This window comes from Tricharina praecox (genome assembly GCF_024521635.1).
Source record: "Tricharina praecox strain CBS 144465 chromosome Unknown BZA05scaffold_1, whole genome shotgun sequence".
NCBI lineage: Eukaryota > Fungi > Ascomycota > Pezizomycetes > Pezizales > Pyronemataceae > Tricharina > Tricharina praecox.
In genome coordinates, this window is record NW_026250403.1 from 2511056 (window position 1) to 2532156 (window position 21101).

Below are 21101 nucleotides of genomic sequence, written 5' to 3' on the forward strand. Positions count from 1 at the left end.
AAAAGAAAGAAAAAGAAAAGAAAAAACCCCAGCTGCGGAATTAATTGGTCGTGAACGAATTGGATTGGATTGGATTGGATTGAATTCAATTGAATCGAAAAGCAAAACCAGAGTGCAGAAAGCAGAAAGGTAGACTGCGTTGCGGTGTGGCTAAGTAGGGCTGTATGCACAACATCCCGCATCTTCAGGAAAGCAAGAAATGGCGGTGGTGGTGGTGGTGGTGGTGGTGGTACATATGTAGTGGTGGAGGTGGTGGTCTCAATAGACCGCTGGGACTAAATGCTGACACAGCTGTGAGATTGCCCATGTCGCTCGCGCGAGCACTGCCTTCAATAAGGGAGGGAGACACACGAGAGAGAGAGAGAGAGTCCCACTCTCCCCGCCCTAATGCGTCATAACCCATGAGCGAGAGAGGAGAAAGAGAATAACAAGAAACGGTTTGCAGCGGCAGACCGGCGGCGGTGTGTGGGAAAACTCAATTGGAAAGACGAATGAACCCCCGAACCGCCAGAACCCTGTCATCATCGGGTATCACTCGGTCAGGAGGCCGAAATGCTCACCGGAGAGGGAGAGAGAGAGAGAGAGAGAATGCGCCTTCCAAGTACCTACCGGTATCCATCCGATCGATTATTTTTGCCCATGTGCCCATGCAATATGGAAGAGGTGCAAATCTCAGTAACTGAGTAAGTTCGGAGGTGGAGGACTCGATGGGAAAGAGATAGGTTCTACCTATGGTAGCGTGTCGTTCTGGGCCCGATCACCTGGCGGGCGAACCAACTACCTAGAGGAATCTAGAATTCGGGTTGATTGGGCGGTCTGCCTCGAGTAACTAGAGTATGCATGATAGGTATCTCCATCGAGAATCAGCACATGTGTACCTGGTGGTTAATTGCAAGTGCTCCACACGGTACCGGTACACTACGACTCTAGTAGAGTCGAGAATAGTCAGTTGCTCTAGTAGAGTAGAGTAGAGAATACTCTATTAGTAGTGTAGAGTAGAGAATACTCTATTAGTAGTGTAGAGTAGAGTAGAGCATCGCATCACAGCTGTGATTATGCGCCGAGCCATCTGGGTATCGGGTACCGGACGTTGGAGGCATTGCGATTGAGTCCCGCCTCGTCTATTCTTACTCATGCCCTCTTGGTAATCTGTCGCCCACTGATGCGATGCGCAGACGAGAGCTGATGCATCTGAATTGTGGCTGAACGGCGACGTCGAACCGAAGGACGAGCCAGCCCAGCCCATCACAATACAGCACAACGCAGCGCAGCACAGCACAGTAGTTACAGCACAGCGCAGCACACAGCGGCACATTCGGCATTGGAGCGACCGGAGGCGGAAGCGCTGAGAGACAGGGGCTGGGCTGGGCTGGCTGTGGCTGGTTGGCTGGTTGGCTGGCTGGCTGGCTGGGTGGGTGGGGTGGGTCCTGCGATTGAGGTGGTGCAGCGTGCTCGACCGCCGGCCCAGCCCTAATGTGTCATGTCGCGAACGCCCACGACGAAACCATCGTGCCGGCTGAAGTGCCTGCCTGCCGGCAAGGACGCTGCAGTCGCTTGTGCCTGCAGCTGCATGACGGACCAACCATACGCGCAGACATGCGGATGCGGCTCCCTCCTGGTCTACAGCATGCCACCCCCACACTGCACTGCACGCGGCATACCGACTTTCGTCGACGGGTTGTATGTATGTGGGTGGTGGTGCTGGTGGTGGTGGTGGGCAGCTTGCTTGTACCTATCATATGAAGTCACTTCGCCTGCCTTGGCACTCTGGAGAAGTCGCGATCGTTGGTGTTTCTACAGATATTCGAGCGAGCAAGTGCAGAGTGGTATTAGAGTTAAAACAACTCTCCGATCGTGATTCGTGACTTGCGGGTTGTACTTCGCGAGACACAACTCTTTTTTAGATCGGGGGTCTGGACTCAGGCAACCGGAGCGCATACTAACGATACTCTACAATAGCTCTACGTCAGGCTGACCTTTCGCATCCGCAAAGGCGTCCGAGCAACTGTCTAACTACCGGCTGCGAGGCTCCAATTGATGAGCCGAGTACTTATGAGAGAGTGAGAGAGAGAGAGAAAGAGAAAGAGAGCCCTAGTTAGCCGCACGCAGCCCACATCAGAACAAGCGTCGGCGATAGGGCAGTGCAGTCATGCAGTGCATGAGTAGTATAGAGTACCGTACTTACCTAGCTACCGATGTAGTAGATGAACTGACCGCCGGGTGCTGGGAGGAAACTCTGTCCGCATGTCCCCACAATCGGAAATAGAGGGGAAAGGAGAGCGCGGAAAGCCAGACGTTACCCAGCGGACCATCTGCCGCAAAAACAAGTCAACACTTGCTTGCTTGCGAGGAGGGGTCGACGTTGGGGCGGCTCGGTTTAGGGTAAGGCATCGTCAACGATGAAAAACGACGGGACACTTCGGTTAGTCGTTTGGTCTGATGGGTGACGAGAGTTTTGCTGCATTGCGCACGACACACGAGCATGTGGACTCACGCGAGAAGGCAACGCGACTCATATCAGATTCACGCAATTGGACGCTTTTCGATTGGATTTCTTGGTTTTTGGCGATATGTTTTCTCTCACCGGTGGAACCGGACCACGCTTCTCGTGACGGTGACGGTGATAATGTCGGTGACGGTGTCGGTGTCGGTACGGACTGGTCATGCTGCCGGGGGACGGACATTCCACGGCCGCAGCCAACCGACGATCCGGTGTCTGCGGCTTCAATGACCTCATGAAACACGATCGTTCGTAGGGATAATCACAGATGTTACCAGGCAGGCGGGTCGTCGGTTGACACCGGTGTGAAACACAGTATTGCTCTGCTTCACCGAGTTCGAGGGGGAGGGGGGTGGAAGGGGTGGGAGGGGGTGGGGAGATGCCCGGCTCCATCTGTCGCAGGCATTATTCTCCGAACCGTGCTTTGCGGGGGGTGGGAAGGAATGTACACAACCGAACGCAGTAACAGTCAAGCATCGACTACTGTTGAGTCAGGACCGGAGCGGCGATGTGGATGTACTCTACATCATGTATGTAGGAGGGATCTAGCATGAGCATGAGCATGAGCATGAGCATGAGCATGAGCATGAGCATGAGCATACATACCGCAGTTAGCATGTATGGAACGGATCTTAGCGGTAGATCAACGGCCGTGCCCGGGGCTTCCCTTCCTTCACAACTGTAAGCCCTATGGACGGTGCATGTTCCCTAAGACCCAAGTGGGTAGGTACCTAGTCTTCGTTTCTTAGCCTGCATCCAGGGACAGCCCGCCATTCAGCTACGAAATGGCCCATAATTTAACCGAATTAGGTGATGCCCGTCTTTGCGCTGCAAACGTCTGCCTTCTCAGGCGTTCTCGACGGTCCCCTGTGGCTTGCACCTAAATCACCCAAATATGGCGATTAGCTGACATCGGCTCCGACTGTGAATCGACGCAACTCTACGACTGGTTCCTCTGGCTGTCAGATTGGGAGACCACCCCACCAGTGGCTGTGAAATAGCCTTGTGACAGCAGCAACAGCATTCGCCCACCGCGAAAGAGAGGAAAGAAAGAAAGTGAAGGAAAAAAAGAGGTCGAGATGGAGCCCCGGCGAGAAAGAGAAAAAAACGTGTGTCGGCAGAGTTGGGGAATCGAGTGTCTTTCCTTGACGGAAAGATAGAGATGGCCCGAGACGCATCAATGCAGGACGCACTGGGTTATGCAGGTACCGTTCTCGATCCGAGTGTCGTCGGCCTACGACACTCCCCGCCCCACACCCCCTCCCCGCGCGCGCGCCCGGAACATCCACAGCTCCGCATGGCGGGTGCAGCCGCCGATTCCTGTCGGTATAAGCAAGGCTCATGCTCGTGCTGCTTCGCGGCGGGCAACTGGACGGATCCTTAGGAAGTCGATGCACGTTCCCTGAGGATGAAGTGAGCCGCCGTGCATGAGGCTTAGAGGTGGAGTACATCCCATAATACATACATACATCATACATACATCCAGTCTGCAACAGCGACCACGCGATTGCAGTGTTTACTACCCCTCGAGAAACGTCCGTCCCAGGTACCAGATGCAATGCCCTGACTAGTCCGAACCGTCGGGTCATGGCGTGCCTGTGTTCTGACTGGTAAGCGTGTCCGAGCAGGTAGTAGCGGTGCAACTCTCACCTGGCCCCACGCAGCGACAGGGCATGCCCAAAGGGTGGGTACGGTCCAGCTGAACTGTAGTCAATTTTGGAAAGCCACAACTTCGCGGTAAGTCGGGGCGTTCGTCTCGCTACTAGCGTGTGTGTATGTGAGCGAGAGAGACCGAGAGACAGAGGATAACATCGATTGCGGACGGGCAAGAGCATCAGAGCATCCAACGTAACACACCGAGGGCAACTAGCCTCTACCGCTTCGACATCCAGATCCATGACTGGGCCCAATGCCCTCCCCGACGGATGACTGGCTGTGCGGCCTCCGTGCGCGCATCAAAGGCCATCCTGTTTTAGTGCCCGCTTATAGTTCACCGTTCACCGATCACCGATCACCGTCCTCCGCATTGCGAGTTGGTATATATTCCCGCCGCTCTCCCGCTCTACAGGGCTCCTCCATATCAGCATCATCAGCATCATCACCTTGGGAACCCAGCACAGTTCGACATCTGCACCTTCAATCCATCATTGCATATAAGCACTTCTGTTCCTTTACCTACCTCCCTCCCTCCCTCCCTCCAAACACATATATACACATCCTCCCCTCCCTCCTCCTCAACCTTCATCCCCACAACACTCACAACAACGATCCACACCCTCAACTAATCCTCAACTCGCCCTCAGCTCAACCTCGACTCACCCTCGACTCACCCAAACTCACCCTCAACAACCAACAATCATGTGTCTCCGCGTAGTAGAGAGATACGCCGTCTGCGGGTGTATCTACTTCACTCACGGAGTTGATCGGTGCGGAGCGTACGGCCAGCACCAGGTCCAGGATCGTGTAGTCCTCGTCGGACACACGTGCCCCCTCCACGCCGCCTCCTACAACCTCCACACCTCCCCCTCCTCCCACCCCTCACCATCCCACTGTCCCTCAATGGGGGTGCTCCCGGACTCCTACGGGTCGGGACCGAAGTACTACGACGACTACTACGGCTCGCCCCGCTGAACCAGTTTTTTTCCTTCCTTGGATACGGTTCGATCAAAATCAAAATCCCCTCATCTTTCGGCCTCGTCTTCCTTCTTCAGCGACCCGCGATATCATCTACCTATCATATCATATCAACTCTCGGTTTGATCTCAGTCCGTAGGAGCACACCCCCGGAATGCACTCTCGTGGATTGGAAAGCACTATCCGGAAAACTTGCAACAACATCCTCCTTCTACTCCTCCTCCTCTCAGCGAGGAGGGGGAGAGAGAGCTGGCAAGAAGTACACTGGGACAGTAGCATGAAACTACCACGGGGGACAAGTGGGTGGAGAGTTTTACGAAAATCACGGAGAACAAATGGGTCGGTGGGCATGTTTTCTGATGGGATGGGGGGAACGGCGTTTTTTGCTATTACCATTGTTTCTTCTTTTGTTCTACTGGCTATTAGTCTTTCCTGTACTTTTGTTTAGTTTATGGCGATTTTTCTCCTATGATTCATCCTTCTTCAATTCACGTTTCGTTTTATTCAATGCTTTCAAAAAGTCTCCATTATTATTTGTTCTCGCAAGTTGCGAGGGTTTACGCACTGAAGTTCAAGTAGTACCAGCATAGAGTACCAGATCGGAACCTCGAGCATTGGAGCTTGGGGTAAAATAAAAAAGCCGTTTTTGGAAATTTCAATGATAGATCTGCAATTATGAGTTATGTGGAATATGATATGTATGATGTAGATACTATTTGTTGCTTCCCAGCGCCAGCGCCAGTGCTCCCGCGTGGCTGTGCCCTGCGTACAGGCCCGCCGCCGCTAAACTGGTTTTACTCAAAGTGCGCACCCGCACCCGCCGTGAGCATGAATTATTCCCTATGACTGACTGACTGGACTGAATGACTGAGGAAAGGCGTGCCCGCCGACGCAGTAGTTATCGGTTTGAAAGTTCATCTCCCCACCGTCGCTGTCATGACCCGCGCGCATTAGTTACTCCGACGCCGTCTGGATGCACTTTCTTTCTTGCTTTTCCATCCCGTCAGGCGTAGGAAAGCAGCCTTGCCTTCCTTACCTTGCCATGCGTGTAGGACAGGACAGGACAGTACCTACATGACAGCCTGAGGTTCGGAGTAATACGCATGATACCCACCTATCATCTATGTATGTACATACCAGCTACCTAGAATCTAGATACCTACTAGCTACCTGCTAGCTAAGTACCTACTCTCACCTACCGCGTTTCAAATTTTCGCGACGGGAGTATGTACCTATGGAGTAGGTACGATCGACTTGTTTATCCAGCCTTCGCCTCCGCCTTCCTTCGCCTTCGCCTGAAGCCCACGCCCCGGCCTCGTCGGACGGTCGGACGTCCCTCCTATGCGTACCTCCCTCGTCGGAGACTCGGAGTGGGTGATCTATTAATACCACCCACCCGGCCAGGTATATTTGCCGCAGATACGCGAGTCTCAGGGTCTGGTCGAGGCGGGTTCACCAGCCACGATCCGGGGCGAGGGGCGAGGGGGCGAGGCGGCTTACGTGTGGCTAAGCAAAGAACAAGCACAAGTAGATAGAGTGCCGGTACCGGTACCGGTCTGTAGCGGTGCCGGTCAACTGACTAGTGCATAAAGTACGGTATGTAAAGTGCCCTGACAAAAGGGATTGGACAAAGCCCGTTTTACACCAAAAATGCCCATTTTCATGCAACCCAAACATACCCTCCACCTGGTCGAAAAAAATCGTCTCTTTCATAGAAGCGTTAGAATCACAAGATTCTTCATCAATAAAAACTTTGACCACTTTCATCACATATTGGGGCTGTACGAGGTTGTATTGTGCAGGAGTTAAAAAGTGACATTCCATTTTGTATGGGGCTCCCATACAAAAAGCTACTTAGCAACCATTAACTTTTCCCCCGTATGGTATTGCTCCACAACAACAATTCAGAACTCCGTGAGGAGCTTCTATATCGTTCTCGGTGTAGTTATAGAGGCCTCCCGATGGTCTCAGATTTTCTTCGATATGTTGTGGTTGTTGTATCGGTGGTTGAAAATGGCCATTTTTGGTGTAAAACGGGCACTGTCCAATCCTTTTTGTCCTAGTACTATAGCATAGAGTACCACAGTATCATGCTGGGAGCGGGAAGCGTCTGGGAGTAGAGCAAGGCGTGTATGTAATGATACAGTGGCGGAATGAAGCGGATCAACCTTGAAGGTGGGATCGCGTGGTATGCCTCCCCAAAGCTCCACTCCGCACGGCGCACCCCCGGGTTTAGCGGGTGCGCTCGGGGCCGGCTCCAGGAACAGCTCCCCCCCAGGCTCCAAGGTGGGTGTCGTTTCGTTTCGTTCGGCTGCGCCAGCGCGCCTCAAGCTACTACCTTGTACTATGTAGTACGGTACTCTACATAGACTCTAGACTCTGGAGTCTAGGGAAAAGGTCGAATATAGAATCATAGATGATGGAGCTCAATGCCTAAAGCCCAAGCCCAAGCCTAAAGGCCCAAAGGCGGTGAAGATCAAGCCTAAAGGCTCAAGGCCGGTGGTGGAGCATGAAAAAGCGGCGAGGGCTAGGCAACAGTAAACATAGTAGACTTGGTGAATCGCTTGTTTTCTTTCGGGCGGGTGTCTTTGGTTAGTTACTGGGGCTTTGAGCTACCGGTACGTACTAGGTATCTACTCTACAAACGGGCTGTTTGGAAAAGCGAAATATACCGTACCGTAGAGTACCAGGAGCTGCCAATAAGTGGTGCCTCACCACCATTACGAATTATCTGCACTAGTCTATATTAGGAGCACACTAATCCAGATACAATGAAATGAGTGAGTGGTTGTGACTAAGTTGTATGGGGTAAAAACTGGTGAGGCAGCACTTACCCTTACACCCGAGTACAGTACCGTGCTCTACCGGTACATACCGACCGACAATCATCTCGCGAGCATGGAAGAGCCCCCTTGTAATCGCTCCGAGAAGAAAAGAAAAGAAAAGACAAGAAAATAAAGAAAGAACAAGTATAGTTCGAGCCCCTCCCCCGGAGCTACCATACGCGGCGCAGAGGCGGTGAAGATGGTAGATTTCGCTGCCGTCAGGCAACAAGCAACAGGCAACAGTGTCGCCCCGCACCGGAGTCTTCTCGCCTCGGAGCCTGGAGGAGTGGTTTATACATAGCACAGTGTGTTTAGTTTGTGTTCATGATCGGCGCGGTGTTTTGAGAAGCGAGCTGGAGGTGTAACAACCATTCCTATGCATATCCTTCGCACGTGGAGACGAAGAGGCGGGGTATGTTTGTATTCTACTCATGTAGGGAGGATTATAATTTATACTAGCTATCGTGACGCTTCGATTGGCCGAGGACTTGGACGGGCGTTTGTCAAAAAAAATGTTTCAGCTCGGACTAACTACGGACTAGGAGTTTAGCTCTCGGCTTCAGTATCCATTCGCTCTGCCGCGTTTGATTCGCTGCGCGGGATATGTATTACGAATTTACGACGAGTTCCGAGACAGGAATACATCAGTTATGTAGGTACGTACGTCTTGCTTTACGGGATGGAATGGTTAGTATGTAGATATTTTCGTCTGTTATGTTTGCGCGAACGGGTACTACCTACACGGTACTACACGACACGGTACAGCACGGCCACACGAGTCACAAGATATCACCATGCGTCCCTTCTCTTTGCTAGGAGCCAGGTCCCAGACTACGGGTATCATACTACCCCACCCCCATCCACTATAATGCCACCCCCTCCCCCTCCCCCTCTCCCTCCGCGGCCTTCACCTCATCCCTCCTCCCCTCCAAAAACCTCAGTAGATTCCTCGCCTCAGCGACTTTAGCGCCGTCCCAAACGCCATCAACGATCTCGCCGGCATCATGCACCAGCTCCTCAGCGCGCCGCAGGGTCTGCTCTAGCACGTCCAGGTCCCTACTGTTCCCGCCCGGCAGGAGGAACCACATCCTTACTGCCGCGGAGCGCTTCCATTCCAGGTCGTACCGATGCGCGGGTGAGAGCGCGTGAGTTGCGACGGCGAGAGAGAGTGGGTCGTACACGCTGTGGATGGGGGAGGCGGGGAAGAGTAGTCGTGGGATTTGTGTGAGCAGAATGGTCAGTGCTAGTGCGCGGCGCGGAGTCGTGGCGAGGGTGGCGATCGTGCTGGGTGTGAAGGTCGTGGAGAGGAGGGTTAGCAGCGGTGTGAAGATCCTGTGTGTGGGATGGCGTTTAGTCAGGGCACACGAGCCGGAGGGGGGAGGATGGGGGGGGGAACACTACCCGCAGGACCGGGCGAACTCCGGGGTCCGCAGGAACCAGCGGCGGACTAGGCTCGGATCTGCTGGGGCGCCAGAGGAGAGGTCGTAGCCGTCGAACCAGAAGCTCAGGAGGGCGTCGACATCGGTGGTGGTGAAATTCGGGTTGTCGCCCGCTGTGGAAGTCAGCATCGGCGTCGGCGTGGGGCTGGTCATGGCTGCGTGCGCACGGGATGTCCGCCTGCCTGGAGCCTTGTTTAGCTGCGCGAGGTAAGGTGAAAACGGAGGGTGGCCGGCGGTGCGCACGGCTAAGGGTAAGGGTACTATTGAATTGCTCAGCGCCACTTGGATTCATCAATCGTCATGCCACTGCTCGTCACCATAAAAGTTGAATTGTAAGTAAACGTTTCAATCACAGTTGGAAAACTTTGGAAAGTCGCGAGTTCAAAACTTCTCCATTGTGCACAATAAAAACTACTCGTACATGATACACCAAAAACCACTCCCAATCCCCCATCGCTAAAGCTCATTCAAACATTATCCAAGAAGTCAAACCAGACATGCATCCATAAATCATTAAAATCTCGTCCTCTCCTCCTTCCTTCCCTCCCATGTGTCCTTACTTTCTCTCATGCAAAACTCATCCCCTTTACACGACGGTTCCCCTAGAGCGGCGGGTGCGGTTCGAGTCGGACCTCGTGGCGGCCAAGATTCCGAGCACAGTAGTGGCGAAGAACAAGAAGAGCTGAATGATGACGCCGGCGACGAGGAGCTTGACGAGCCCGGACATCAAGTCGGGGTGGTCGCCCTCGAGCTGGGCGCGGCGCACATCCATCAGGGACCACCAGAGAGGGTTGCGGCGGCGGTCGCCGTGGTAGTTGTGGCGGAGGAGGATGGCCGAGGCCAGGTAGAGGACGAAGACGACGAAGTCGAGGAACGCAGCCACCAATTGGAGGGTGTGGTTCAGGAAGAAGATGGCGGCCATCGAGAGCATGGTGAGGATCAGTGCGATGACCGAGGCGGCCAGAGGCAGAGACACTTCGCGCAGGACTCGGAAGCCGCCATCACGGTATTGGTCGACCATGTAGGACGTGATGCCCATCAGGATGACGGCGAAGAAGAACTGGAGGAGGCGGATGATCCATGTCGCAATCTTTGCAGCGCCGGATACCATTTTTGCGGTTGTTTGGAGGAGGTAGTTGAGAGGATGGCTTTACTGTGGCTTGAGCGTCGATGGATGAGACCCTGTGAGGCTTCTCCGGAGTAGTGTATGTTTTTGGGGCTGGACGAGGAGGTTACTGCTCGAGTTGCTGTGAATGCTGTGGATGCTGACTTTGATATGGATGTTCTCGGGAGTGGCCCACTTTTATAACAGACATCCATTATCATCGTTAGAATGGGGTGGTCCGTCTGGAGAATAGAATACGGCCTACGTCATGGGGCCAACGAAACACCGACTCAGTGACAGCAGCAACAACAGTGACCGCTCTGGATGCCGCCCTTCAATCGTTCGCCTACCTTGTTCTTTGTCATTTGAACAGTGCCGATCAATGCCTGGGATCGGAAAATCTTGTAGCAACGTCTGGGTTTGGGTTTGGGTATTGAAGAGGGGGGGGATGACAAGGAATGCTGCAATCACATTGTTGACTGGGGGTCAAAATCTTGATTTGGTGGTGTCGGACGGGGGCACGAGGCCCAACCGCATTTTCATCAAGGCCATCGTCGGCGTCGAATTTCGGCTTGGGGAGTCCTTGGATTACAGTGCCGAGTGCTGGCAGCAAGGTGGTTGTGTCAAGGTATGGGTACTCTACCGCGGCGCTCTGCCCCGGCCCTGGTACTTTTGCAACACAGCACTAACCATACCACGCGTGGCCAAACGGCACGTACGAGCAGGTACCTCGTCATCCGACAGACTCTACGTCGCATGTACCGGCGCCGACTCGAAGGCGCGATCGGGGGGGCGATGGATGGAAGGCCTCTCCGGTTGGCTGTGGGCAAACACACGTTGTTCCCGGATCCCAGTCTCCGTGAAACTTTTGGTTGCACGAGCAACTGTGACGTTGCGGTGCAGGCCAGTCAGCGGCTGCAGGCCGGGGACTGGGAAGAAGCAGCAGCAGCAGCTCCAGCTCCAGCTCCAGCCACTGCCGACCCCGACAGCGACAGAACCAAAAATCACGAGCAGAGATCTCTGATATCGGCGCGCATCTCTCCTCCATTGAGCAACGAAAGCGGAGTGGCTGTCATCGGTCGAGGATGCATGAGTGCTCCGAAGTGTGTCTATTGTTCGACGGTCGGCGGTGGTCTGATACGAGCACTGACGTCATCCTTCGCGAAGTCCACAACGGCGCGACATTCCTTCGATGGCCATCGATGCAGAGACCTGTCCGGTGCTCTACCTAACTCGCCAACCCTCCTGCCGACATCCGCGGAGAAGTTTCGAGAGGGTTCTCTCTCGCATCAAGTCTCCTCGCTGCGGAGAATGGGCAGACTCGCGGTCATCGTGGGTAGTTACTGTAATCGACTGCAGGCAGAGGTCGAGGCCAGAAGAAGAGGAAAAGGAAGAAGATGAAGATGAAAGTGGAGATGAAGAAGTCGCTAGCCTTGTCTTCCATACCTCTCACGATCTTTGCAATTCCCCTATGGGCCGTTTCCGGCCGTCCTGCCCTGTACCGGACGGATCAAGCAGCCGTCGATTCTAGGTATGATACATACGGTACTCTACTGTGCGGAAGGGAGCCTGCCGCTTTCGAAGATAGTGGGAAGGACCTCCGGGCCAGCCAGTGGTGTAGACATGGTAGGATGAGAAATCAAGCCACCCTTGAGTCCTCAACACAATATCTGCTCGCAAATTCGGCGAATAGGCGACGCGTTTTCTCAACCACTATCATGTGCAATCCGGACAAGTGTGGCGCAGCGTTGAGGCGAGTTGTCGCAATTCCGATTGACCCATGATTTTCGATGATAGCTTCGACGATAGCTACGTTCACAGCCTGGGCACCGCACGCCGGCCACCGCGAATGCCTTCTCGATGCGGGTTCTCATGGAACATCATTTAGAGTAGGCTTGCGATCAACCGCTGGATCATAAGCGAGCTGGCCACCCCGGACCTTATGTGGTTAACTTGATTTTCGTTTCTCTCGGTTGACACAACGCACGCACGACGGGACACTACGTAGAGTACCATAGCTTCCGTCTGGCGGCATATGCATAAACAACGTTTCTGGGGATTCACCATGGCCGCTGTGCCAGGAGAACTCCCGTCGGACAGAACATCATGCAGCATTCAAATTAGGCAGTACTATTCCATAACGGCAGTACATATAGCACATCTTTAACGTTTTGGCCGAACACTTGTCTAAGCGACATCCACAGTTATGCATAGATATCTACACAAACAACACCGAGGCGCCGAATTGAAAGGGGAGGCTGGTTGGCAGCGGCGAGGATTCGCCATTGGCGGTAGAGCGCCGTTGACGTCGTCGCCGCCTTTTCAGTGTAATCTAATCCGATTTTGTGGGCCCGCTCGGTGGGCAATTCCGGATGTCCATCAATCGTCGTCCAATTGCCTGGCTAGTACTGTTTCATGATGCTTCGCTGAGCAGTGGAGCGCGCGCTCGTACAGATCTGTTATGTACCGAGCGGGTCGTGCATATATCACGAAAAATAAGGGCGTTTTTTGGTTTATGAAAGTCCTCACCTTTGACTCCTGTCTCCGTGCAATCATCTTGAACTCTAGAGACACCTTAAATGTAAGCCTTCTTTTCGCTCGGACAAAAAAAAAATCCTTCTCACGATGGAGTTCACTGGCGATTTCCACGTCCAGAAGAACCTCACAGTACGCCAGTACCGCCAGGAGTGTCGAAAACTGCAGGTTAATATCTGGAAACAAGTCCCGATCCCAGGTACTTTTTTGAAATTCCCCGTACCTCTCATTCCTCCGTCATAGGCTCCCTCATAGGCTCCTTCATCATGCCAATGCTCGCCGCGCCTTCTCGCTGCCGCCGTCAAACCCCTGATACGGTACCTACCGTGGCATTGGGGAATTTTCGTTCGAATTTTGAGACAGATAACCTTGAACTTATCGAAGTCTATGCAACTCCAATCACGAGCCCGGAGCCAGATAGATTGTGAGATGGCCCATGGGAATGTCCAGTGTAGCATAGTATACACCCTACATACAACGCTGGAGGTACCGGGCGATTCCGGAAGAAGCTCAGCACAGTAGGTTCCAAAATGTGCAGCACACTTTGCGCCTATCTCTTTACGAACGGTGCATAGCTGATTCATGATTCATCCTCACATCTTTAGAGCCTCCTCGGAGTCTGTATCAGTGATCACTAATTGCGAAACCTCAGTCCTCGATAAGGTAGTTAACCTGATTTCCTTCTGGTGTTGAGTCTGTCGGAATAGTGAAGGTGCACAAACTCATTTTGCAGCAAGCTGCCTCAAGCAGTATGTCCACGAACTGTTCTCATCAACTAGGCCAGGCCTGATCAACGAGTACATACAGCCCGCGGGACTCGGCGGGGAAAAGTATCGTTTAAAGCTTTTACCTCACTCATGAATATTTCGTATGTAGAGTACCTACACAGGCAGCAAGACCACCCATCCCGCTCCCCGCAGTACCTTGGCTCGAAGTGCATCACCTCTATCATTCATGTCACAACCCTTACTGCCAACAATCATCAGCTACGGTCATAGAACCATGAACACACGGCTTCCCGTCCGCTCAGCCCTAGTTAAGCATGGTATCGCCAGGTTAGTACTGCAGTGGGTGACCATGCGGGAATCCCTGGTACCGTAGTTTTTGTTTTATTTTACTCCCGACATGTGTCCACTGTCCATTGGATGTAAAAGCTTCGAGGCCTAACGCGCGAAGAATTTTCGAAGACCCTTTTTCGGCTTCGAGTTCTCGCAGCGCGAAGGGTCTTCTCTTAATCCGATTCGACTCCAAGTACTCTGTTGACTCGGATTTTCCAAAACGTCGGTGAACCGCCCTGCTCTCCGGCGCCCAGCATCCATCTCTTTGATATCTAATTATGGATCCAGAAGGGGTAGAAAGGTTTTGAGTTGGCCCGTCACCTGCTTCTACACTTATGGCTTGGAATCCTGCATAGTCAGTCACTCGACCTTACGGAGTGATAATCTATGCACGTACAACAAAAACCGAGATGAGATTAGGACTTTGGACCTACGCGCGTCAAGAGACATATGTAGCCCATGTCTATTGAGCTCTAGTCTTGTATCGGTTGGTTTAACCCGCTGGGCGTGAGTCATCATCCTTCGCACGGTAGATAAGATAAGATGCGATTGGACAGCCGCACGAGCAGTGGTTGCAGGCTTATTCTTGTAGCCGCGTAGCCTTGCTTCTCGTCCTAGACAAAGACGATGAACACTCCTACTGATTCTTTCTTCTTACCTCTCTGCAATAATCGGCAGCAGCACGCTTTGGTCGAGACTCTCTGAGGCGGAATATTACATCTGGGCAGGGAAAGCACTAGATGCGTTGACAACAATCTCAGGATACCACGATCTTCTTATTGAGAGGGATATATACAGCGCACCACTTTTTAGATAGACGGTCAAGGGCACCGGCTCCTGACGTGCTTCAAGCGGACCATTAAAGTGCCATGGATTGTCAAGATGGCAGGATGCCAGGGACATTTAGACAGGCCCGGATCACTCGTGTCTAGACTCTACTGACTACAGTTATAATACATATAGGTTTATGGGTGTTTGATTTGTGCGCTATATATACCAAGCAGCTCATATGACATAGGTACTAGAGCAAAGGTCTATAACCGGCAGCAGACGTCTTGCGCGTGCCATGTGGATACCTTAAATACCTATCGCTTCAACAGTATCTGTGCAAGTACATACATTACCAAGATCATTCTCGCCTGGGAATCCCTGGCTTACGTCTCCAGCCGCTAGGTAGTACCGTACCTCGTCAAACAGACGCCTCTCGATCGGATAGCGCGGCTTCCTTCATTTCACTTTGTGTGGCGCCGTGATCGATGTGCACACTGCATAGAGAGAGGAGGCGTTCTGTTCTTCCCGATGAAAGGGCGATTTGGTGCCCGCCTCGGCTCGTGACTCGCAAGTCGTCTGCCGTTCCGTGGGAGGCTCTGCTCGGGAATCGGGATGTTTGCAGTACTCTAACTAGGTAATTCGTGTCAGGTTGTCAGCCACTCGCCAAACGTGGTTTCACATAGAGTGTAACTTACCGTGTAAATTGCAATATAAACCTTCCAGGGCTAGGGGCCTGGGGCGGCCATGGAAGTTTGTGAAGTCGGCTGTATGTATTGTACGCGTGTCGGAACGCACATATCTAGAGTATCTGAGCGGCATTCGCCATCCGCCGGTAAACAACTACCCAGCTATTTTTAGATATCGGTCGGGACTCGGTGACTCGGCCGTGCACGGGGCCACTGGCATGCACGGCCACATAGATAGCCGAGCGGTCTTCAGCCCCGCCACGCAGAGGCGCAGTCAGTGAATCGACAGAACCGCTCGCGTTACACGCACGTACGGACGGATCGCGAGAGGGGAAACTCGGAAACTGTGCAGCTCGGAAACAGGTTTGCATGCTGACAGTGCGTCAGGTTTTGGATTCATCATCATAAGTTCATAACCGCCATGCTTCTATGCATAGGTACTCTAGGTGGGTGGGTGCGCAAATACGGTTCGTCCACTCTCTTGATCGCCTCGGCGACGGCGTGCTCATCGTTTTTTTCGTCTGGGAAAACCGATAGGTTGGTTATTCCGTAGACAGGTATCATACGTAGGTACAGGTATGTAGGCAGGGCGAGGGTCTGCCACGGCCCACCGCCAGTGGTTCCGAATGCTGCGATAATCCTTCCGCCAGTCATCGCATACCTTCTTTCCTCCCACTGAATATCATTGGGGTAACGTATCTGCACGCAGCAGGTAGAATCCCCTGCGGTCGATCCTGATGCCGTGGCTGCTCTTTGCTGGTACCGCAGATCCGGGTACATACCACCGCAGAGCGGATTTTGAAGTACTCATACAGTACAGTAGAGTAATCACGAATACGCATCATCAGGCCCACTAAGCAGCGTGAATAGATAAGTACACACCCCGCCCGCACCTCATAATCACAGAAAAAGAAGACGTGTCACGCTTACGGAAGATCCTTTGCCACACGTCAGGTCGGCAGCAGAGGGTATAAGATGGCCGCAAATTCTCCCACGCGGTGCGAGGGCAGGGCACTTTCATGGGCTTTCCGGACAACACCAACATCAGCATAATACCATCATGTACCAAGGAGTTCATCGATCCTCGTCGGATTTCACACAGCCCCAGGGTTTGGTGGCGAGTGATCTCGTATGTTTATCTCTTCTCGCCGGTGGTGGTTTTGAATCCTGACATGTACTAAAGAAAAATAGCAACTCAAAGGGTGGATACGCATATTGAAATTCTTTGCCCGTGTGCTCAGTCTTATCTGCAGGTGCGTGCTTCATCCAGTCTCCGCTCCGCATCCGCAAAGGAGGGGAGAGGGAAGGAGGAGGGAGGGACTAACCCTTGCCATCACAGTGCGGTCGTAATCGGGCTCTCGATCGCTACGTTCAAGATATTTCTCGCTACGAAAGACCTCCCGGCGCGTAACACGTTTCTGCCATGGGCGCGGCCGACGGTGCTCTGGCCACAGATCCTGACGCTCACGATCGCGTGCATCTCGTTCCTCGCGTGCATCTACGTGATTTGGGGGTACATCCGCAACGGGCACCGCGGAGGCGAAGCGGCATCTCCGCTGGCCACGACGGCGACGGTGATCGGCTTCATCGCATGGATAGTTATCTGGGCGGCCGCCGGGACGTCCATGCAGACCGTCCGTGCATCCCAGGAGGGAAAGGATATGTGGGGATGGGCTTGCAATAAAGACGCCGGCCCGAGGAGACAGGCCTTTGCTAATAAGATCGACTATGACCTCGTCTGCACCATGCAGGATTGGAACTTCATTTGCACCATGATTCACGTGGCTACGGTGGTGCTTTCGGCGGCGGTGTGGGTCGCTGCTGTGTGGAGGTTGAGGGTTCAGTCGAGGATTCATAAGGGGTGTGAGAAGGGCGGTTCGCAGGGGCAGGCGTGAGGTTTCTTAATTCTATTAATCCTGTCATGAAATCGTTTTTGGGACTTCTTTACTGTTTTTATGGGGTTTGGGGCGTTTTGTATATCATCGAGGCCGAGAATTGTTACACCAGTGTCATTAGAACGCATCAAGTTAAATTCGTGAACAATTATCTTCCGAAGCTACCTCGTCCTCATCACGTCTACTACGATTATAGTTTACAGCTTCGCTGGTACATCCACCTTGAAACCCGCCTCCTTCTGGAAAATTTCGATCGTCTCGTTCCACAGCCTCTCCCTAATCCCTTTACCCTCGTCGTTAAACAGCAACGGATTGAACCTGTAAATTCCGCCATCAGTATCCGAACGCCACTACGGAGATGAGTGAAACTTACGGCAGAGTCACACCGATCCCGGTCGTCAAGGACCCGTGCCCATCCCTTCCTTTGACCACACCGGACGTGAGAACCCTCGCACAGGCCTCAGCACTCCACGTGATCCACCTGAAGTAGATGAGCTTCGCAAAGCCCATAAGCCAGCGCGGATACTCCCTGAACAGGTTCGTATCCGCCATAGCCGGGCAAACCGCATTTACGACGACATCGGCGCCGCTGACGCGCTCGGCGAGTGCCTGCACCCAAAACAGGTTGAGGAGCTTGCTGTTGTGGTAGTTTGCGTACACGTCGAAGCCCTTGCTTGCCGGATCGCCCATCCAGTGAATCATTTTCGGGTGGTGCTTGGCAGGCAGAGTCGTCCAGGTGTTTGTGCCGCCGGCGACGACGGTGAGGTTTGCGGGCTTGCGCGGACACGCCTCGAGGAGCGGTAGGAGCAGGAGCGACATCAGCGATGTCGAGACGTGGTTTATCTGGATTGTCCTCTCGCGCCCATACGGAGACTTCTCGATCTTGGGGGTATTGATGGCCGCATTCAGGAGGGCAATATCGAGGTAGGCCGTGCTCTCCTTCAGTTTTTCAACAAATGCGGAGATGTATTCGTGGCGCTCCTGGTCGAGCTCGTATACATCGACCTTTGCGTTCGGGTTCACCCGCTGAGTGGTTTTATCGGCGAGTAGCAGCTTTCGGGCGGCTTCGGCGCGGGAGAGCGAGCGAGACGTAATAATTAGATATGATAGCTTGAGGCGTAATAGCTGACGACCACATTCGAAGCCGAGACCAGCATTCCCTCCGGTGATGAGCGCCGTCTTACCGGAAAGGTCGTTGCCCTCATATGGAACCGGCTTTGGAGTGGCGCGAAGTTGGTAGTAGATGAAGGAGGGTCTGAAGTTGTCGAGACTCATTGCGGCGGCGGTGTTCCACGCAATGTATTATTGACGGCTTTAACTTGTCGTTGTGAGGTGAAGTTTGCGTGTTCAGCTTGTCTATCGAGTTTGTATATGCTCGGAGAAATATAGAAGCTCCGTGAGGAGGTACACAGGTGGTTTAAGTACATGTAACCACATAGATGTCGGTCACTTAGAATATAGTCAGAATATGCTTGTCCATTATCTGCATGGACCGCCTCCGCAATAGCACTTCTCCCTCGATGTACGAGTAGATTGAGACATACACTTCGGAGACTTCATTCGAAGCACTTCGCCGGTAACATCTCTGTGACTTTGGATGTCACGGAATGTACGAGAACTTTGATTGCCATACGCAAAATACCAAAAGATACACTGCGAAGACTTGATTCTAGGCAACTTTCCGGTAACATCTCGGCGACTTTGACTGTTACGGAATTCCGGGTGCTTTTTGGTGTTTCACGGGCCGGCATCGTACACGGCAATAAAAAGCGAAAGCAGACAATGTTGGACAGTACACGGTATATATTTCCTCCGTGTTGCATGTCAGAATCTTCCAAAAGATTCGACAATACGTTTACACTATCATTATTCGTTAGTCGCCGAAATGTGTGCGAGAAGACACGGATGTCCGGTGCTACCAGAGTTGTCTGACGCAGTATCGATCTTTACTGTCGGCGGCAGACCATCCAGCGCTTATCTCGTTACACTGGGCGGAGACAACGAACTGGTTCAGTTGGCGGGTAGATTGTAGGCGTTTCAGTTGGGTTGCCGCCGGCTGTCGGATTTGCAAATTGCAGCTGTTGCGGTTCGCTCATGATTTTTGGCCCAGTTGAACGGCCAAACTGTTTGCACTGGCAGTTTGAATGAAACTTTTTTTCAACACCTTTCACAGCCTAGAAATCACTAATAACCGCAAAATAAAACCCCCTTACATACTCATATGCATCCGACATAACAGCTTACTTAGTACAGCTTCGCAGCGGCAGACATGATTACTCCACCGCATTACTACCAATTCGATAGCAGTTTCACAGTCTGGAGGAGTTCAATCGGAACTATTGATTACATGCGACCTATCTAATTATGGCAATAAAGACTCCGCTTCTTCATCAAGGAATTTCATGAAAGAGTATATGGGGATGCAGCTTGCAAGATGCAACAAGTGCGGCGAGGTTTCACTCTACATCACTCGCATGCCCGACTTGGCGCGTGTTGGAAATGGTGATTGAACAGTGAATTGTATAAGAACTTTGTATCTTATTCAGATAACAGAGGTTATAGTCTCAGAGAAGGTTAAAGGCTCGTGATTTCCACCATGAGTATGCCATCGAGTGGTATATTATCAGCGCGCAGTGTTCGCAACAGAGTTAAGCCTGCCCATATAATGCACTGCTCGGAACCCGCAAGCCCAAGATCACCCTCGATTCAAACGATTGGTCGAGGTGAGAGAAGAAGTAAGACAGCGGAGCTAGCTGATGAAAGTTGCCCTTGGTCAACATCTTTGCATGCCGTTGCGAGGATTATCACTCGTTTAAAACTCAGGGCTGAGTTTTTGGCGGCAAGTTGCAACTGACACCATTGAATGGAAGGAATCAGTCCAGCCCAGCCCATAAAGTGAAGGGTCATGCTTAGACGGTCCGTCAAACACTTTCCGAAATTTTGAGGCGATGCCGCACTGGGAGGCACTGGAATGTCTCGACATCTGGCAACGGGATGGACTTGCACATAGCTGCTACAAAGGACGATTGCAAGGAGATGGGGCGATGCGTATTGTACTCTTTGAGGAGGAGGATTTACAAATTACAATAGCTTTATAAAAACTTCGTCAATAATGTCCAACAGGAACTGAAACTGGAAAAGCAAGTGCGAGTGCTGGAGTATGATGGTACTATGCTCCAGTGAGGACGAATTGCTGTCCAAGTTTATTACTCTAACGGGCTGCAGCCGTGAGGATAGGCTACACGATCACCTGTTATAGATACTTAGGTGACTGTAACTGATTTATGGTTTGTAATGGACACTTTATGTCGGCTGTTGAAGACACGAGCAATCACACATCAAAACGATATCTCCGCCGGTCTTCGATCCCTCCAATACTCCAGGCCTAGTGATTCATCTGCCACATCCACCAAAGCCGATGTAGGCGCCTAATGGGGAAGCCACATGGTCGGTGGCCAGAGGGAAGCTAAGTCACTACTCACACGGCCGGAAATTTTGGCCGTGTGAGTAGTCAGTTACATAGAGTACATAGCAGCGACCTTGCAGCGGGACGTTCCGCTGCGGACCCCAGTCCACACCGAGAGTCAAGACAGGTTGAACGGCGAACATGTGGATCAAGCCGATACTTTACGGAAATCAGCCTCGCCGTGGCT

At 52.6% G+C, this 21101-nt stretch overlaps 6 protein-coding genes across 6 annotated transcripts; 3 read left to right on the forward strand and 3 right to left on the reverse strand.

Annotated features, from left to right (window-relative positions):
• Window positions 1-4858: 4858 nt before the first annotated feature.
• Window positions 4859-5131, forward strand: BZA05DRAFT_329765 (uncharacterized protein; the record flags this gene model as incomplete). The annotated part of the gene is made up of 1 exon (XM_051480502.1): window positions 4859-5131. The coding sequence occupies one exon, from the start codon at window positions 4859-4861 to the stop codon at window positions 5129-5131; it is 273 nt and encodes a 90-aa protein (XP_051344644.1).
• Window positions 5132-8822: 3691 nt separating this feature from the next.
• Window positions 8823-9654, reverse strand: BZA05DRAFT_432838 (uncharacterized protein; the record flags this gene model as incomplete). The annotated part of the gene is made up of 2 exons (XM_051486236.1): window positions 9361-9654; window positions 8823-9291 (listed from the first exon to the last, which is right to left on the reverse strand). Exons 1-2 carry the CDS (start codon window positions 9549-9551, stop codon window positions 8823-8825), a joined length of 660 nt encoding a protein of 219 aa, XP_051344645.1. The 5' UTR covers window positions 9552-9654.
• Window positions 9655-9984: 330 nt separating this feature from the next.
• On the reverse strand, window positions 9985-10509 carry BZA05DRAFT_414783 (uncharacterized protein; the record flags this gene model as incomplete). The annotated part of the gene is made up of 1 exon (XM_051485274.1): window positions 9985-10509. One exon carries the CDS (start codon window positions 10507-10509, stop codon window positions 9985-9987), a length of 525 nt encoding a protein of 174 aa, XP_051344646.1.
• Window positions 10510-10882: 373 nt separating this feature from the next.
• On the forward strand, window positions 10883-12146 carry BZA05DRAFT_20352 (uncharacterized protein). The gene is made up of 2 exons (XM_051479525.1): window positions 10883-11131; window positions 11229-12146. The coding sequence occupies exon 2, from the start codon at window positions 11260-11262 to the stop codon at window positions 11902-11904; it is 645 nt and encodes a 214-aa protein (XP_051344647.1). The 5' UTR covers window positions 10883-11131; window positions 11229-11259; the 3' UTR covers window positions 11905-12146.
• A 4340-nt stretch (window positions 12147-16486) lies between these two features.
• Window positions 16487-17540, forward strand: BZA05DRAFT_383204 (uncharacterized protein). The gene is made up of 3 exons (XM_051482189.1): window positions 16487-16682; window positions 16745-16806; window positions 16893-17540. Exons 1-3 carry the CDS (start codon window positions 16614-16616, stop codon window positions 17446-17448), a joined length of 687 nt encoding a protein of 228 aa, XP_051344648.1. The 5' UTR covers window positions 16487-16613; the 3' UTR covers window positions 17449-17540.
• Window positions 17541-17645: 105 nt separating this feature from the next.
• BZA05DRAFT_440652 (uncharacterized protein) lies at window positions 17646-18723 on the reverse strand (the record flags this gene model as incomplete). The annotated part of the gene is made up of 2 exons (XM_051486616.1): window positions 17646-17766; window positions 17822-18723. The coding sequence occupies 2 exons, from the start codon at window positions 18721-18723 to the stop codon at window positions 17646-17648; spliced, it is 1023 nt and encodes a 340-aa protein (XP_051344649.1).
• Window positions 18724-21101: the final 2378 nt, after the last annotated feature.